Below are 19081 nucleotides of genomic sequence, written 5' to 3' on the forward strand. Positions count from 1 at the left end.
AAGTTGTCTACACTGCATGAAGAAAATCGGTCTTTTTGTGAATGAGAGGATTCACAAACAAAAAAAAGAGATCAGCAAACATGTCTGTGATCGGCTACATTTCTTACCGTGGCAGAAAACACGTTGTAAATGGAAACATTTGACCATGAACCTTGGATAAGAATTTTACATTTGTTGGAAAGCTATTTGATGGTGTTTAAATTATGTTATTTGATTTTCATCTCTTGACAGGTTGAGTTATTGTGATCTCACAGATGAAGGTTTTGCTGCTCTGACTTCAGCTCTGAGATCAAACCCTGAACACCTGAGAGTCCTGGATCTGTCTTGGAATAAAATAGGAAAATCAGTGAATCTGCTGTCTGATGTACTACAGAATCCTCACTGTAAACTGGAGTTACTGTGGTAAGATCATATTTGACTCTCACACATGAATCACAATGTAAAGTATATTTGAAGTGTTCAGCCTCTTTCTGCTGCTGTGAGTTCAGATTATTGAGCTGTAAATGATTGAACACATGAGCTGATCCTCAATAACATGAAACTGCAGGACTGAGAGTCACACTGAAATACACACTTTCACACACAATCAACATTTCAGTCTCTTGACTTTAAACAGACTCGAGCTCAACACAGTCAGAACTGAGAAATGAAGAACATGCTGGATTCATTCTTACTGTTAATTATGTTCATCTTTCTGCATTGACACTTTCTAAAGGGTTGTTTATAATTTTGTGAAATCACACACACACACACACACACACACACACACACACACACACACACACACACACACACACACACACACACACACACTCACGCACGCACACATTTGAATGCTTTTATTTGGACCTGAAAGACATTACAAAGAAAACAAGATCCAAATACTCTGGGAAGAGTCTTTGACACGGTGACAGGTCTACAATTCATGGCTCACATACTTGTACAGGTCCTTACATTTATAATACTCAACGCATTAAGGATAAACAAAACATCTCCGTCTCCATATGTACATGCTCCCTATGATGGCTGAAACAGAGCAGAATTTCGCAAGCCTTTTTGCCTCCTTTTTTTGCTGTTCGTTTTGGGTCTGTCTAAAATGAAGAATTGAGGCTCTTGCATGTTTAATCTGTAGCTGCTGAGGTGTACTGTCTTTATTAAAGATCGCCAGGGTGGAAACCAGCGGATCTGTGATTATGTTGTCGTTGAGAGCAACTACTTCTCTGTCGGGTGAACACGCACACGCACACGCACACACACACACACACACATACACACCAATTTATTACTCCATACATATTACCTACAGATCTAAGTAACATAGCAAAACTAGCCTATGTAGTGAATAGTGTCATTTAAGAGATTATTTTTCCTGATTGAATGATACTTTAGATGTTTTATGATCATGTTTTGTGACATTTTAGATCTCAATCTAATGATCCATCAAACATATTAATTTGTGTTTTAATGTTTGAACTTTCTCTTTAATAATGGATTCACTGCTAAACTGATCTGATCTGAACTGATAGAGTGAAGTGTGTGTCATTGTTCTCTACAGGTTGAGGAGTTGTGATCTCACAGATGAAGGTTTTGCTGCTCTGACTTCAGCTCTGAGATCAAACCCTGAACACCTGAGAGAACTGGATCTGTCTGGGAATAAAATAGGAAAATCAGTGAATCTGCTGTCTGATGTACTACAGAATCCTCACTGTAAACTGGAGTTACTGTGGTAAGATCATATTTGACTCTCACACATGAATCACAATGTAAAGTATATTTGAAGTGTTCAGCCTCTTTCTGCTGCTGTGAGTTCAGATTATTGAGCTGTAAATGATTGAACACATGAGCTGATCCTCAATAACTTGAACCTGCAGGACTGAGAGTCACACTGAAATACACACTTTCACACACAATCAACATTTCAGTCTCTTGACTTTAAACAGACTCGAGCTCAACACAGTCAGAACTGAGAAATGAAGAACATGCTGGATTCATTCTTACTGTTAATTATGTTCATCTTTCTGCATTCACACTTTATAAAGGATTGTTTATAATTTTGTGAAATCACACACACACACACACATTCACGCACGCACACATTTGAATGCTTTTATTTGGACCTGAAAGACATTACAAAGAAAACAAGATCCAAATACTCTGGGAAGAGTCTTTGACACGGTGACAGGTCTACAATTCATGGCTCACATACTTGTACAGGTCCTTCCATTTATAATACTCAACACATTAAGGATAAACAAAACATCTCCGTCTCCATATTTGCATGCTCCCTATGATGGCTGAAACAGAGCAGAATTTCGCAAGCCTTTTTGCCTCCTTTTTTTGCAGCCAATTGAAGTAATGCAAGTTTTCCTTGTAATCTGAGACCCGTCCAGTGCTGTTCGTTTTGGGTCGTCTAAGATGAAGAATTGAGGCTCTTGTGTGTTTAATCTGTAGCTGCTGAGGTGTACTGTCTTTATTAAAGATTGCCAGGGTGGAAACCAGCCATTTATTACTCCATACATATTACCTACAGATCTAAGTAACATAGCAAAACTAGCCTATGTAGTGAATAGTGTCATTTAAGAGATTATTGTTCCTGATTGAATGATCATAAAACATCTAAAGTATCATGTTTTGTGACATTTTAGATCTCAATCTAATGATCCCTCAAACATATTCATTTGTGCTTTAAGTTTGAACTTTCTCTTTAATAATGGATTCACTGCTAAACTGATCTGATCTGAACTGAGAGAGTGAAGTGTGTGTCATTGTTCTCTACAGGTTGAGTTATTGTGGCGTCACAGATGAAGGTTGTGTTGCTCTGACTTCAGCTCTGAGATCAAACCCTGAACACCTGAGAGAACTGAGTCTGTCTGGGAATAAAATAGGACATTCAGGAGTGAAGTGTCTCTCTGATCTGAAGAATGATCCACATTATAAACTGGAGACATTACTCTACTGTGAGTATATCTTTATTTCAAGCTTAAATTGACCTCATTTCAGTGACAGGTCTCATATGTGTGTAACTGGAGAATATAAGATAATAATTCAGCTCCACTTTAGTCTCTGTAAACTATTTTTAATAGGAGTTTAATTCTGTGATGTGAATATGATCTATGAATAGGCGAGGTCTATATGAATATTTTCATCCATGTTTACATGCACAACTTTTGTTTCAGTTGGAATTATTTCATTCTGATTGATGAATCCAAATGTAGTGTTTACATGAACGATAAATAAAATGATCGGGTTGATGTGTGTGTTTATATCACAAGCTTCAAATGGGAATTGAGTTTTTGACATGCACACACTGCACGAATATTTCCCGCTGTTTGCACATACTATTCTCCTACTTTGATTGTTTTAAACAGCAGACTTAATATTTATATATTACGGGTCGGGTCCTAATTAGGATTTATAATTATATTTATCCCGCAGTAAAAACACCCGTACCTGCACCCGAAACTGTGGATGAGAGTCTGAAAGAAGGACTGAAGGCCGAGAGATTGTGTTGGTCATTCATGACACTTCATTCAACAACTACAACAGCTCGTACGCATCATACGTCATTACGTCATTGCACACACACAGAACTTTCCAGATTCGGTTTTCAGTCTGATCAAGTGTTTACATGTCCTCTCGATCGGATTAGAAAAGGAATAAACCGCCCAATCCAATCGAAATTTCATTCGGTTCGAGTTCATTCAATTAAGGTGTTTACAGGAAGGCTTTTCAGTCCGAGCCGTCAATCTGATTACAAACAGATTATTTGTTTGGATGTGTGTGTGTGTGTGTGTGTGTGTGTGTGTGTGTGTGATAAAGTGAGTGCTGATTATCATTTACTGTTACTAACCTTTTCCAGTTTTTCATTAAAGGGAGGTTCGGAGTAAAATCAACCTAGGGTCCTTTGCACTATGACCTCGAGCCAAACACCCCCCAGAAGCATTTTTTCCCTTGGTTGAACATTATTAAAGTTAGAGCTTATTTAGAGATATCAGCCGGATGGCTTAATAAAACCCAGAATGTACCAAACTTATACAGTGGTTCTGTACACATAAAACGAGACATTGGAAAGTTTGTAAGTACATCAGGAGTTTATTTAAATAACACTTGCCTGATGGCTAATGCTAACGCTAACCCGGACGTCGAGGTCACTTCAGTGATTTGGGAAAAGCATGTAAAAGTCCTGACAGAAAGCGATGCATAAGGATGTAGTGTAACGACGCCCTGTGTGTTTTTGCCATTGTCCAGTGTGGTGATGTTATTTATTAATGGTCTGTACTTTTGTTGTCTGATGAATGATTTTTTCTGCAGCTGAAAATGCGTTTAATCTTTGATGGAGAAAAAGAGTTTGAGCTGAAGATGAGCCTGTGGGGGGTGAGTTTCAGTGACCATCCATTATCTGTCCATTTAGTGTCATTGAGATAACATTATTGATTTATTCATATTTTGAACTAGCTTTTATTTTTTAAAAGTTTTTTTTTAAAAGTTTTTTTTTTTAATTTTATTTCAGTTGATGTTTATTTTAGTTAAAGTAACAAATGTTTTTTTTAGTTAACTATAATAATAAGACAATTTGTTCAGATAATTTGATAAACTTATTAATTTAATTAATATTTATTATATTTATATTTATTATTTTTTTACACATGCATTGAAAAGTTTGAATTTGTTTATGACCTTAAAACTTTTTCTCTAAAATCTACTTAAGTGCATGAAATTACTTTGTAGACAGTGTTGTTGAAATAAAGCTGAAATATAAATATTAGATGAAAAGTAAAAAATGTGAAATGTTGAAAAAACTGAAAGAAATTATTTCAAGTTGAAGTGCTGAAATTACTAAAGCTGAAATAAAAAGTAAATTAAAGCTTAAAAGAAATAAAAATGACAAAAGCACATAACAAAAATACTAAAACTGAAATTAAAATGAAAGCTGAAAATTAAAAAAATTAAATCTGATTCAAAATAATAAATACTTCAATAGTATAAATAATACTAAAACAACACTGGTTAGACAAATATACATTTTGCCTACATACAAACTTGTTTTTTAATTTTTTTAAATGATAAGTTAGTGGAAGGAAAAGTAAATATAGTTGACCTTATAATATATATTACATTTGTTTAACTATGTAATTCTCATACATCCATTTATTTATGCCATATTTGATTGGATTACATTAGTACTAAAAAGTTAGAAAAAGAGACTGTATATTAATGACAAAAGAAGAATTCAAAGTTCATGATTTTGCCGTGTATTTGGGTCGTTTTGTTGATATATGATTGTGTGTTTGACAGGTGATTGACATCAGTAAGAGTGTTGTTAACATGATGGCCTCTAAAGTGGAGGTGGTCATGAAGAAGGCGGAGCCTATAACCTGGAGGCGGCTGGACACGCCCCCTCCAAAGCCTCAACCGACCAATGAGAAGAAAGAGGATCAAGACCAAGAGAAAATGATCGCTTGACTCCCGCCGACACGCTCAGGCTCTCAGACAGCAGTGATCAACTAAACCTGCATCCTCACCCGCTGTATGATCTGGCAAATCTGTGAGATTATTGATTTATTTTAGTGGAGTTCATAATAATCCGATATTATGATAATCTGATAATATAGATTGTGTAGGATGAGCGCAGCCGCTGTTCTTGCTTTACACTCTAATCAGTTTAGATGTGAATGAAAATGAAGCTGTGAGGGATAGAAGTACATTTACACCATCTTTACATTAATATTATAATAATATTAAAACGTTATCAAAATATAGTAAATATCAAACTAATGCATCCAAATAACTACCTAACTATCATTAACTGTTGGAGCTGCTGCAATTTTGGTTATTTTTGTATGACATTACAACAGTCAACTAGTAATTTTACCAGTTGGTTTTATTAATCAGGAACTCGTAATTATGGTAATTCTAATATGACATCAATGCAGCATCACTTTTTCTTTTGTCCCCCCTGCACATAATTTTTTTCACTTAATTTGTGGAAATGCTAATTTCATTATTTCATAGAATGAAATATGAATGTGTTTTTGTGAATCTACTGTTCATGAGACTCATGTTACTGTAAACATTAAACTCAAATGTGTCTAACTTCAGGAGATTTTACTTGCTAAATCTAATTTTCAAATAGCATGCATTCTCTATATTTTATTTTTGTAAAACAGTGCTTTTATTAGGAAGAATTTCTCTGGAAATTGTTTATTAAACCATTAAATTGTCACATGAATGTTTTATATATATAAAAACATAAACGTTTCTGTTTCTGCAAAGTCGCGGCTTCAACAACATATACAAAGTATGACAATGATAATCTCAGGTATTGTTTATGTGCTTTTCTTAATGTTAAAAGCATCTAATGAGTGTGTGAATATCAGTTTGGGTGACCTTTATAGACACACTGACAGCGACAATGGATAACAGAATGGATAACAGAAGAACTGATAAGAATGTAAATGTGTGCCTTGAAATGCAAGAGTCGCTTTGGATAAAAGCTTCTGCCAAATGTATAAATGTAAATGTAATAATTCACCTCAAATCCTGAATATAAAACAAACAAGAACTTTGAAACTGTCAACTCTGTGTGATCAAATAAGTCTGTTCTATGACAAAGATTGTTTCAGTCGGTGTATTTTCAATAATGTTAAAGTAGTGTAATAATTATGAATTATTTGTCCATTTCACTTACAGAGACTCCGCCCACAAGCTCTTCTGATTGGCTGTGACTCGAGATTATGTCGCGTTGAACCTTATCGTATCGGGTCTGATTTCACAATGAATTCAAGTTCAGAAACAAGTTCTATTTGCATGTTTTGTAATTTTACATGTGTATGTAAGAATAGTTTTACAAATAATTCTCTCAAATGTCACAATTTATGCAAGATTTGCAAGCAACAAAAAACATTGCTTTTACAATTTACAATGTAAGTCAATAGAAATGTTCAACTTTATGACATTGTACAGTACACTTCATCAAAAATAACACTGTGAAACCTGTAAAATATGTCGGTAGTGATTGCCTATTGGTTCTAGATCAGGGTTGCTGACAGTAACATTACAGTTAACCCTAACTGAATAAGATTGTGAACTAAATTAAAGAAATTATTGCCATCCCTGCAAATCTCTTTGGATGAAAGAAATCTGCTTAATATTGACGATCTATCCGCTCGCTCGCGAGAGACAGATCTGCATGTCAGGTCCTTATAGTCGCTGCGTTTGATCAAACATTGACATGTTAACTAACTGTTTTGCTGACATGTTGTAGTCGTGCATCAATAGCATGTTTTGAAAAGCAGATTTAAAGGAAGTCTGTCTGTCCGACGACCGGCTTTAGCGTCCCGGCGGCTGCGTTGACGGTGAAGGCAGAGATGCTGATTTGGCGTTCGACCTCGTCCCAGGCCTTCTGCGGGTTCACCGCATTCTCAATGTCGAACAAAGCGTCATAAATCCCTGGGAAAGACTCGCCTGCGTATTTATTGTGACTGCTGGGTGCGAAGATGACATGCCTGGAAGAAACGAAAGACAAAAAGACAAACATGTTGTTTGTGCATGGACCAGAAAACATCTAATCAGACACGGGTAATACTTAAACTGATCCACAAAACACTGTTGAGTGTTATTACCTTCTTATTGGAAGGACAGGTTATGCTAAATGTGGCATTTCACAGTGCATTGTGGGTAGGAGCGAACTATACCAAGAAAAAGCCATTCTTTAGAGCTCTAATACTACAAAACGTGTGATTGTTTCTGTTTTTAGACTTAAACCACTAATCCTAAGTTTTAAACGTGAGTTATGAACTTCACAGTGTAATGATAGATTGTGCTTTACCTGTAAAATGGTCTTCCAGGCAAACCCAACGGATCAATGAAAGCTCTCTCTAAATACATCAGCTGATCATTTACCATCCGCACATCCAGGGCACTGAGAGACAGATAAAGATAAGGTAACAGTTGTAATGTGTCATGAGATGTGACACAGGAACACGTCATCATATAACAGGCCATGAGACTCTATAACAGCACTGTGACACAACACCTAACCTGTGCGTAAACTCAAACCTAGCGTTTAGTGCTGAAGACTGTGCTGTTGTTTTGTCATTCATACTTAGAAGTGTCGAGCTGATCAAGACGCTGATGAAAGTCTCGCGCTGCGACTGTGAAGTTCTCAACCGCTGAGAAGAGAGAGTCTAGAAACACATGATAAAGAAAGAGGTTGACTGTCAGGAGATAAATCAAGAGTTTTGCATTTGACATGGAAATAACTGCATGTGGAGAGATGGGATGCATCCAATTCTTATACTCATATCTATGGCACACTTTTTAAGTGCTACACTCTTAAAAAATAAAGGTTATAAAAGGGTGTTTTTACAGCGATGGCACAGAATAACCAGTTTTGGTTCTTCAAAGAAACTTAAAGTGGACCAATTATGTCCTTTTTCAAAGTCTTGGTTTTGTTTCCGGCTCTTCTAGAACAGGGTTTAATGCGTAATTGTTCAAAAAAAACATTATTTTCTCATATTCTCCATTGTTGCAGCTCCTCTCTTCCCAGTCTGTCCGTAACGCTCTGTTTAGTTCCTGTCTCTATGAAGCCCCTCCTTCTGAAAAGCACACTGTGCTCTGATTGGTCGGCTGGATCAGAGTGTTGTGATTGGTCGAGCGCTTCAAGTATGTTTGGGAAATGTCCCATCCCTTACCATAACCTCAAGTTTGAACACACTACTAACTAACTCAACCAGGCCCCGCCCCTTTATTCTGCGTATTAATTCTTTAAAAGAGGAATATTGTGACGTGTTCGTTCCCAGAAGAAACTCAAGACTACAATGGAGGCGTTTCAGGGAGTTCAGAAACACTGACACTGATATAGAGAAGAACTCAAACATGCTCAAACAGCAACATTACACACTAAAGAAAGATAAACATGGGGAAAAAGCATAATAGGTGGTGGTAGCGCAATGGATAAGACACATGCCTTTGGTGTGAGAGACCCGGGTTCGAATCCACTGTGAGACACCAATGTGTCCCTGAGCAAGACACTTAACCCCTAGTTGCTCCAGAGGCGTGCGACCTCTGACATATATAGCAATTGTAAGTCGCTTTGTATAAAAGCGTCAGCTAAATGAATAAATGTAAATGTAAATGTAATAGGTCCTCTTTATAAGAACCATTTTTTCTGAGTGTGAATAACATTTTAATCATCTGAAGAAACGTTTTCCACTATAAAGAATCTTTTGTGTAATGGAAAGATTACATGATGTTAAAGGTGCTTCATGGAACTTAATGCCAATAAAGAGCCTTTATTTTTCAGAAGCCGTGTTTCCACCGCAGGAACTTTCCCCAGGAAACACTTCAGGCTCAGGCTTTATTAATTATTTTATTATTATTTTATTTTTAAATTATTATTATTTTATTTTATTTTATTTTATTTTTTTTTTATTATTATTTTATTAATTATTTGTATTATTACTTTATTAATCTTCACAGTACTTTAGACCGCGGTGGAAACGCAGACAGCAACAGATCCGGGGGGAAAAAGTTCCTGGGACAAATTGTTCCTGGACAAAAACGCGGCTAGAGTGCATGATTTGATCATACTAATCTTGCATATTAAATGATGGATAGTTTGCGTACCGAATGAGATGCCGAACTGCTGCATGGCGGCAGGATGCTTCAGTGCTAGCTGGTGAATGCTGTTAGCGTATTTGCTGAGAGACGAGGCGTATTCTGTACAGTCCAGAGGTAAGATCAGAGAATCAGCCAAACTGAAGATCAGTCCACCTCGAACACGGGCCACCGCCTCCAGCCTGCGGAAACTCGGGTCGTAGAAGCGCTCCACGATCTCATAGGTCTCGTACACGCTGTGGTAAACCGGGTAACTGCTGTAGCGCTCAGTTTTCTGGGGGAAATGGTGGTACAAAACAATTTAAATGCTGCAGATTTAAAATCTATTTTGCGTAGATGTAAACACTGACAGGACTTAAATAAATACAGTGTTGCACACAAACACACTCACCCGGTTTTTAGTGTATCTCGCCCTTCCAGACGCAATCCCTAATCTGATGAAATACGCTTCAAAATCACTACCAGAGCCCAGTTTACTGATCCTGCAGGGAGAACACACACATTTGAGATGCATGTCATGAATCTATAATCAGTCAGATGGTCTTATAGATGATTATGATCATCATGTTCCTGAAGCTGCACGTCAGTACCATGGTGCATCTCTGTCTGTGGAGTTATCTCGTTTGTGCCAGCTCTCGTACAGACTCATGCCCTCCTCTCCTTCCTCTGGACTCAAAACCTTCAGAAACATCACTTATTTACACTTTATCACATATTAACATCACATTTATACAGTGAGAAATATTGATAGTAAAACAGAACGATAGAACAATAGATAGTCAGACCGACAGACAGAAAGATAGATCTTAACTTTTCTAAAATTAATCTCACCGTCTTTGTGATGTCATAAACCAGAGTGTGTAGGGAGGGGGTGCAGTCGACCCTCAGTGTGTACATACCTGCACACACACACACACACACACACTCCATTTTGAGTGTATCTCTGATAGACAGACAGTAAATGCAGTGTTGATCTCGTCTTGTTCAGATACTGTGTGTGTGTGTGTGTGTGTGTGTGTGTGTGTGTGTGTGTGTGTGTGTGTGTGTGTCACTAACCCTCGATAGCAGAGTCTGCGTTGATGTAGGCCACGGCTCGCTCCTGCAGGACTCTGGCTTTATCCTGCAAACACACAGAAGAACATGCAGCTTTCAGCAAACTGAGATACAGAGAGAGTAGATTCATGCAGTCGTTTCATTCATTCATTCATTCAATGATTCACTGTATTCAGAATGAACACTGAGTTTATTTTTGCATTCAACTGTTCATTCATTATTCATTTGTACATTCATTATCTGTTATTTGTTCATTCAATCAAGCATTCATTCATGTGTTCATTGATTCTGTAGTTCATTCATTCAATTGTTATTCATGCATTTTTAGTTAATGCATTTTTTTGTTCATTCTTTTGTGCAATTTTTTCATAAATTCAATGATTCATTCAGGCATTTTCTCATTAAATCAATCAATCAAATCAATCATTCATTTATTTCATCATTAGTTATATTTTCTATGTATTAAATCAGTTAAAATACATTGACTCATGTATTCAGTCACGCATTTGTTCCTTCTTTCATTAATTTGCTCGTACCTCTGCCCATTCTGTGGATCCCAGCAGACCAAACTCTTCTGCATCCCAACTGGCAAAGATCAGCGTTCTCCTCGGCCTCCAACCTGACACACACAGAGACACAAACACATGGTCATCACCAAAAGAAACTGAGAACCAAATAAGTGTCCTGTTTAAACAGGCATTAAACTAGATGGTGAGATGACACACACCTCTTTTCATACGTTTTCCAGCCGCTCTGACGTTCTCGTGCACCACAGCAGCTCCTGACACGGGATCAATCCCTCCGAAAACCCAAGCGTCATGATGGCCGCCCAGAATCACGAACCGGTCTGAACACACACAACCAAACTCAACTAGATAGTATAAAATAAAGCTACGCAAACTCTCAAACAAGAGTAGCTCAACTCCGAAAAATGACCCGCAAAATAAACCAGATAATGTAATGTCACCTGGCTCCACGGCTCCTCGGATCCAGCCAATCACGTTGTAGATACGGGTCACCTGATTGTTGGTGTGGATGTTCATACGTACTTTACTAAAATATCACAAAGACAAAACAATGCTTTATTCAATAGCTTCAGTATTTTACATGAGACTGAATACGTTCCTGTACTCTTTCCCAGGTAAAGGCCTGTTCACACCAACGACGACAACTAACGATAACGACTAGGGCTTCATTATATATCGTTTTAGCATCGATATCACAGATAGTCACACTGCAGAATGTGCGATGTCAAGTATAGGGATTGTAAAGACCAGGAACCACGGTTCAAAACGCACACGATTCTCTGATTATTGCAAAGTTTAACCATCATAGAGCTAAAGTTCATCATTTGCAGTGTTTTAGGTCCTGTCAGTTTAAACTTTCAAGCGATTTTAAACCATTCTAGCGCTAGAAAATGTGAAAGAAAACTCAGTTTGGAATTGTTTTCTGTATTTAAGTCATTTTATGAAATGATTTATATAGGGGTGTGACGATAACCGCATCACCGCAATATCGCGTTAATAAGATGCCTACGCGGTGTGAGGTCATCACCGCACTTTTTTTTTTTTTTGCTGAAAGTTACAGGAGTGCATATGGTGTGTGATATGAACTATAAACACATTAATATTTGCTTATAATTTACTGTATTCTGCGAGTCCCATGTTCAAGGGCTTCTGGAGAAAAAAAAACGCTTCCTGCACAAGGGAGGGACAGTCCGTTAAACATGGGGGATTTATTTTTTGTGTGTCTGATTATTATTAATTAACTGCTAGGTTTCAGTACTTGTGATGTTTACAGATAATGTTCAATTAAATACAAACAAACACAGGCATAAAAGACAAGCATAACGTAAAGAGTTAGATTTTAATTGCAAGTAGCGATCTCTCTTATGTATAGGCAATAACAGTTGACGGCGCTAGCCGAATGACATTATTCAAAAAATAGCCACGAATCTAGTGTCTAAGCCGAATACTGTGTCGCCTTTGAGGCAGGGGACAATTAAGGGGAAGCCGGTGAATTTGGACAAGGCAATATGCCGTATTTGTCGCACAAAAGTATCCGTCTCGCGAGGAAATACCACTAACTTAAGACCACACTTAAAGCCCCGTTCACACTGCCAGCGACACGCAGCGACAAAGCGACATGATCCCATTCATTTCAATGGAGCGCTGGCGACTTCCGGCGACACGAACGACAGTGACCGTTGGCGACAGAATGTGGGCGTGTCAAGCGACACGAGACGCGCGACAAAAGTTCAGAAATTTCAACTTTATGCAAATGAGAAGCGATTTTCGCGAGCGACAACCAATAGGAAAGAAGACTTTCAGAGGAGCTCAGCTCACGTCACCATCTCGAGTGCAGGCAAGACAGAAGAGTTCGAGGGCGATTTCACTGTTTTATATGATTTGACTGTAACCACATACATGGATATAATAAAATGATGCATGGAAAAGAAACTGTCGACAGTCTCAGTGAGTTTAATTCACACATTTAGTTCGAGTGTTGTTTAGCACTGCTGCAGATCACTTTACAGTTTCCCCTGCATTATGTTGACTATTAGGGACAAGAAAATTGATTATTTGTCAAATTCGAATGACGTTTTAGTAATTTATGACAGTATGAGTTAATCTGTTGATTGATCGATCGTTAATCCAGTAGGCTAAATGATTTAATCCACTGAACACTGCTGTGGTAATATAAAAACACTCTCCCAACAGCATACTGTTTCTTTTGAGCCTAAATCCTAGTCAAATTAAAATGATATAGTTGTATATATCACTTGTGATGGTATTTTGTATAGATTTGGCCAGACGTGCAGTCTACCAGTCATATTAGAGCGACAGCACTATGAACGCCCACAAGCGACTTCACAGTACAGAGACTAGCGACATGCAGCGACAAAATCGCTGGCAGTGTGAACAGGGCTTAAGACGGCTCTCCGCGCCGCTTCGCTAAATATAGGCGCCTAGAAAACATTGTCAAATTCAAAATAAACACCCTGTGCAAACTCCCAAACGTATTACACTCCAATATCCTTGGTAGAAACCATAGACTGTAAGGTAGAAACTCAAAAATCAAGAAAAACCACGTTGGACAGGCAAATCACGTGGTCTCGCGCATCCAGTCGCTCCGCTTCTGAAATGCTCCTGGTGTGAGTTGGCACCGCGTGGAGGACGGAAAAAAACCTTGTCGCAGACGTAATGCACCGCAGAGGTGTGCAGTGTAAATGAGGGGTTAGGTCGGCGACACACTGGCTGCGTGGCGTGTCCGTTTTTATTTCGGCTCCCATGTTAACAGGTTAGAGCTTGCACACAGCCTGCGTGAGACGCGCGTCTCAGTTGCGGCACGAGCCGCGCGGAAAACGCGTGCATGCTAGAAATAGAACCGACGCCTATTTTTCATGCAAGCCTGTTGGAAGCGTTTCCTGGCAAAATAGAATAGGAAAAGATGTTTGTATGTCATTTTGACATGAATACATATTAATAAATTACATTTTGATGTTTGAAAGTTTAGGTTTTGACATAAATGCAGATATAAATGTAATAAAAAAAAGATTACACATGCACTACCACACATCTAAAACAACCAGAATCGATTTTATATGGAGTATCAAAGGTTTATAATAACCTTAATAAAAACCAAGCCGTGAATGTGCATTTATGTAGCTACTTGAAAGAACAGATGGAGGAGGTTTTTTAATCGATATGTAATTAAATGTTGATCAAGGTGAGTATTAAGGTCTTGAGACGCTTTACTTTACATGTGACTTCCGCATTAATTTTTTTTTTACAAAGGATGTAAATAGTTATTTGACATGTATTTGATAATTTTAGTTTTATGATATTTCAAATTAACCTGGTTTAATTGGTTTCGTGTTGTCTGTGGTTTATTTAGCATTTGTGTTAATATACGACTAACATTTGAGTGAACGTATTTGAGTGAACGCCGCGTCTCATGATCCTGTTTCTCTGAATCTCAGGTTCCGTTCAGCTGAATTATTGTTTGTCATTTCCATTCAGAGTCAGTGTTGAAGATCAGATTCTGTTTCAACTGTTCAGCTTCATCATGGATGAAACTCAAACATCCAGAGATGAAGATTTGTATCCAGGTTGCAGGTATTTTGAATAAACTCCAGATTAAATCATCTTTAAATTATAGGCAAGAAGATGTTTTTATTAAGTTAAAAACTTTTATTTAATTGAAAACCATTAGACCAGCCAGTTTCAAAAAAAAATTAAAATACTTTTTAAGAACTTATATTAAAATATTATCACCATTAATTATTATTTTTTATGTTATAGTTCAGTTCATCAGAAGAGATCAGAACCAGAGCCCAGTTGTGTGTCTATGAGGAGAGACAGGTCTATGAATCCGCCATTATATTTTAAGAGTGGAGATACACAGACTGATCTCAGGTATTACATTTCAACAAAATATATGATTTAAAAAAGACATTGTGTTTATTAAACTGTGGTATTTAAATTTTACAGCCATGAAGTTCTCGACAGGTTTAGATCAAATCTGATGAAGAAGTTTGAGTGTCTGTATGAGGGAACAGCACAGCAGGGAAACCCAACACTCCTGAATGAGATTTACACAGAGCTCTACATCACAGAGAGTGAGAGTGGAGAGATCAGTAATGAACATGAGATGAGACAGATTGAGACACAATCCAAGAGAGCAGCAACAGAGGAAACACCGATCAAATGCAATGACATCTTTAGACCTTTACCTGGACAAGACAAACCCATCAGAACTGTGCTGACAAAGGGAGTCGCTGGCATTGGAAAAACAGTCTCTGTGCAGAAGTTCATCCTGGACTGGGCTGAAGAGAAAGAGAATCAGGACGTCCAGCTCATATTTCCACTTCCTTTCAGAGAGATCAATTTGATGAAAGACAAAACACTCAGTCTTTCAGATCTTCTTCATGTCTTTTTCCCTGAAACTAAAGAAATGGAAATATCCAAAGACAAATATAAAGTGTTGTTGATCTTTGATGGTCTAGATGAGTGTCGTCTTCCCTTAAACTTTCACTGGAATGAGACTCTACGGGATCAGACCAAAGAGACCTCAGTGGACGTGCTGCTGACGAACCTCATTGTGGGGAATCTGCTTCCCTCTGCTCTCATCTGGATCACCTCCAGACCAGCAGCAGCCGATCTCGTCCCCTCTGAGTGTGTCCATCGAGTGACAGAGGTACGAGGCTTCAATGATCCACAGAAGGAGGAATACTTCAGGAAGAGAATCAGTGATCAGAGTCTGGCTGATACAATCATCACACACCTGAAGTCATCAAGGAGCCTCTACATCATGTGCCACATCCCAGTGTTCTGCTGGATCTCAGCCACTGTTCTGGAGAAGATGTTGAGCGAAGCAGAGACTGGAGAGATTCCCAAGACTCTCACTCAGATGTACACACACTTCCTGATCCTTCAGACCAACATCAAACATGAGAAGGACTATGAGAAGAACGTGACAGATGAAGACATGATCCTCAAACTGGGGGAACTGGCTTTTCAGCAGCTTGTGAAAGGCAATGTGATCTTCTATGAGGAAGACCTGAGAGAGTGTGGCATTGATGTGACAGAAGCATCAGTTTACTCAGGATTGTGCACTCAGATCTTCAGAGAGGAGTTTGGCTGGTATGAGGGGAAAGTCTTCTACTTTGTTCATCTGAGTGTTCAGGAACATCTAGCGGCTCTATATGTGCACCTCTCCTGTACAATCAACAACAGAAATGTGTTTATCTCAAATGTCATAGACTGGTTTCAGCTCAATTCACCAGAAGAACATGTTTCATTATCTGCACTGCATCAGAGAGCTGTGGATGAGGCTCTACAGAGTAAAAATGGACATCTGGATCTTTTCCTGCGGTTTCTTCTGGGTCTGTCAGTGGAGTCTCATCAGATTATCCTACAAAGACTAATGAAACAGACAAGAAGATCTGACAGCAATGAGGAAACAGTTGAGTACATCAAGAAGAAGATCAGGATCATTGACTCTCCAGAGAAATCCATCAATCTGTTCCACTGTCTGAATGAACTGGGTGATCGTTCACTAGTGGAGGAAATACAACAGTATCTGAAATCTGGAAGAATAAAGGAAGCCAAACTCTCTTCATCTCAGTGGTCAGCTGTAGTCTTTGTGTTGTTGACATCAGAGGAGAAGCTGGATGAGTTTAATATTAATGATTTTGTTGGAAGAGACAATAAAACTGAACAACTAAAGGTTCTTCAGAAGCTGCTTCCTGTGATTAAAGAATCCAGATCAGTTCAGTAAGTATCAATCAGAACAATCAGTTCACTACGGAGCCCCTGAGGGGACCTTTGCAACAAAAACAACAAAAAAAAAAAAAAAAAAAAAAAAAAATAGGACTTTCGCGTGCGCACGAGAAACTTTCGGTTTGCGTTATAGCATCATTAATACAAATGTGGAAATATGGATGATGTATATATCATTTATGTATGTATTACATTGCCAACATGGGGGAAACAAAATATTAACATAAAAAAGTACACAATATTAAAGGGATAGTTAACAAGAAAGTGAAAATATTCACACTTGTTCCAAACCAGAGGACCTTCTTCTGAGGAACACAAAAGATGTTACGCAGAATATTAGGCAGTGGCAGCCACAGTATCCATTTACAACCATTGTATGAAAAATATGAAAGCAAATGATGACAAAGAAAGCTGATGACTGTTCAATGAACATTCTGCAAAACATTTTTGTGTTCACAGAAGAAAGTCTGAAAAAGACAGAATGTTTTAAATTTATATAAAATATAAAAATATAAAAATAAAATTTTTAGATAAAGGTTCGAATTTTTTTATTCAAACTGCAATTAGTAGTGTAATTGAATCAGTGTATCTTTCGTTCAGTAGTTTTTTTATTTAAAGGTGCTCTAAGTGATGCCGGGAGTGTTGACATTCGAATTGTTGTCAAACAAAACGGAGGCTAGCTAGACCCTCCCTCCTCCTCATCCCGTCTCCTCCCTCCTCCCCTCCCTTCCGGCATAAAGGAAAGTCAAAGTAGTCACTAAAAACAAAGTTAAGTTTTACTGATACTTCATTCAATGTGTAATGTCACCAAGTTAGATAAATGCTTTTATATATTGCAGAACAGAATGCAGAAAAAGAGAAACATTGTCTTAAAATCGTTTCGCCACCTGAGGTTATAACTATAACTATAGCTCCCATACAAGGACGCAATAATAGCAAGATAACGTTAGCTTCGCGTTTCCCAGTGAGCATAAACAACGGCGGCGGCGTAAACAAATTTAGTCAAAGTTGTCAATAGCCTATAAAATGAACATTCAAATCCATAACAAAAAGTGGGTGAAAACAATAATTCACACAAATTCAGGTTTACTAGTTGAATGTTTTGCACATAAACATTTTTACACAGCAGAGTCATACATTTAAATTTTACTATTAGATGGACAATTAAACATCACTTGATGTTTAGATTAAAGTTTACTAAAACTTCACATTATAATTTTACTGTGAGATTGACAAAGAATCAAATCCCTGAGTATGTGAAATTAGTGATGGTTCTCTAGTAAAGTGCAGATTTAATGTGTAGCAACGACTCTTACATAACAAGAATAGCAATGTACAATGAGACATTTAAGATTATTTACAAGCCATTACTTTTGTCATTACAGTTCGAATTCGATATGAATATTTTTCTATTTATCTATTAATCTGTTGTGCGTATCTATTTTGACATGTCTTTTTGCAAGCGTGTGATTGGCCATCGGTCCTCTCAGCAGCAGAAAAACAAAACTTTTATTCAATGGATTATGTATAGCCTCGAAAGAGCGCTCCCTTTACAATCATTATAAAGCTGTCACTCATCTCAGTTCACAATCTCTCAAAGTTCCATTATAAACAATAAAGTTGTCTACACTGCATAAATAAAATGTGTCTTTTTGTAAATGAGAGGATTCGCAAACAAAAAAATCTGCAAACATGTCTGTGATTGGCTACATTTCTTACCGCGGCAAAAACACGTTGTAAATAGAAACATTTGACCATGAACCTTGGATTAGAATTTTACATTTGTTGGAAAGCTATTTGATAGTGTTTAAATTATGTTATTTGATTTTCATCTCTCTACAGGTTGAGTTATTGTGATCTCACAGATGAAGGTTTTGCTGCTCTGACTTCAGCTCTGAGATCAAACCCTGAACACCTGAGAGAACTGAATCTGTCTGGGAATAAAATAGGAAAATCAGTGAATCTGCTGTCTGATGTACTACAGAATCCTCACTGTAAATTGGAGAAACTGTGGTAAGATCATATTTGACTCACACATGAATCACAATGTAAAGTATATTTGAAGTGTTCAGCCTCTTTCTGCTGCTGTGAGTTCAGATTATTGAGTTGTAAATGATTGAACACAT

General features: G+C 37.7%; 2 protein-coding genes across 2 annotated transcripts in view; one reads left to right on the forward strand and one right to left on the reverse strand.

Annotated features, from left to right (window-relative positions):
- Positions 1–19081, forward strand: part of LOC309505874 (NACHT, LRR and PYD domains-containing protein 3-like) — a gene marked incomplete at both ends in the record, with an annotated part of 31968 nt that overhangs the window by 4970 nt on the left and 7917 nt on the right. Inside the window, 2 exons of the mRNA XM_082179337.1 lie at positions 1556–1726; positions 18798–18968. Coding sequence (XP_082035463.1) covers positions 1556–1726; positions 18798–18968 — 342 coding nt within the window. The remainder of the gene's footprint in view (positions 1–1555; positions 1727–18797; positions 18969–19081) is intronic.
- Positions 5298–11714, reverse strand: LOC309505778 (putative N-acetylated-alpha-linked acidic dipeptidase; the record flags this gene model as incomplete). Its single annotated transcript, XM_082179237.1, has 11 exons — positions 5298–7505; positions 7829–7921; positions 8105–8186; positions 9628–9892; positions 10010–10100; positions 10209–10297; positions 10450–10517; positions 10675–10738; positions 11208–11290; positions 11399–11518; positions 11639–11714. The coding sequence occupies 11 exons, from the start codon at positions 11712–11714 to the stop codon at positions 7298–7300; spliced, it is 1239 nt and encodes a 412-aa protein (XP_082035363.1). The 3' UTR covers positions 5298–7297.

The sequence above is a fragment of the Leuciscus leuciscus genome, assembly GCF_965113295.1.
Source record: "Leuciscus leuciscus genome assembly, chromosome: 9".
Classification (NCBI taxonomy): Eukaryota; Metazoa; Chordata; class Actinopteri; order Cypriniformes; family Leuciscidae; genus Leuciscus; species Leuciscus leuciscus.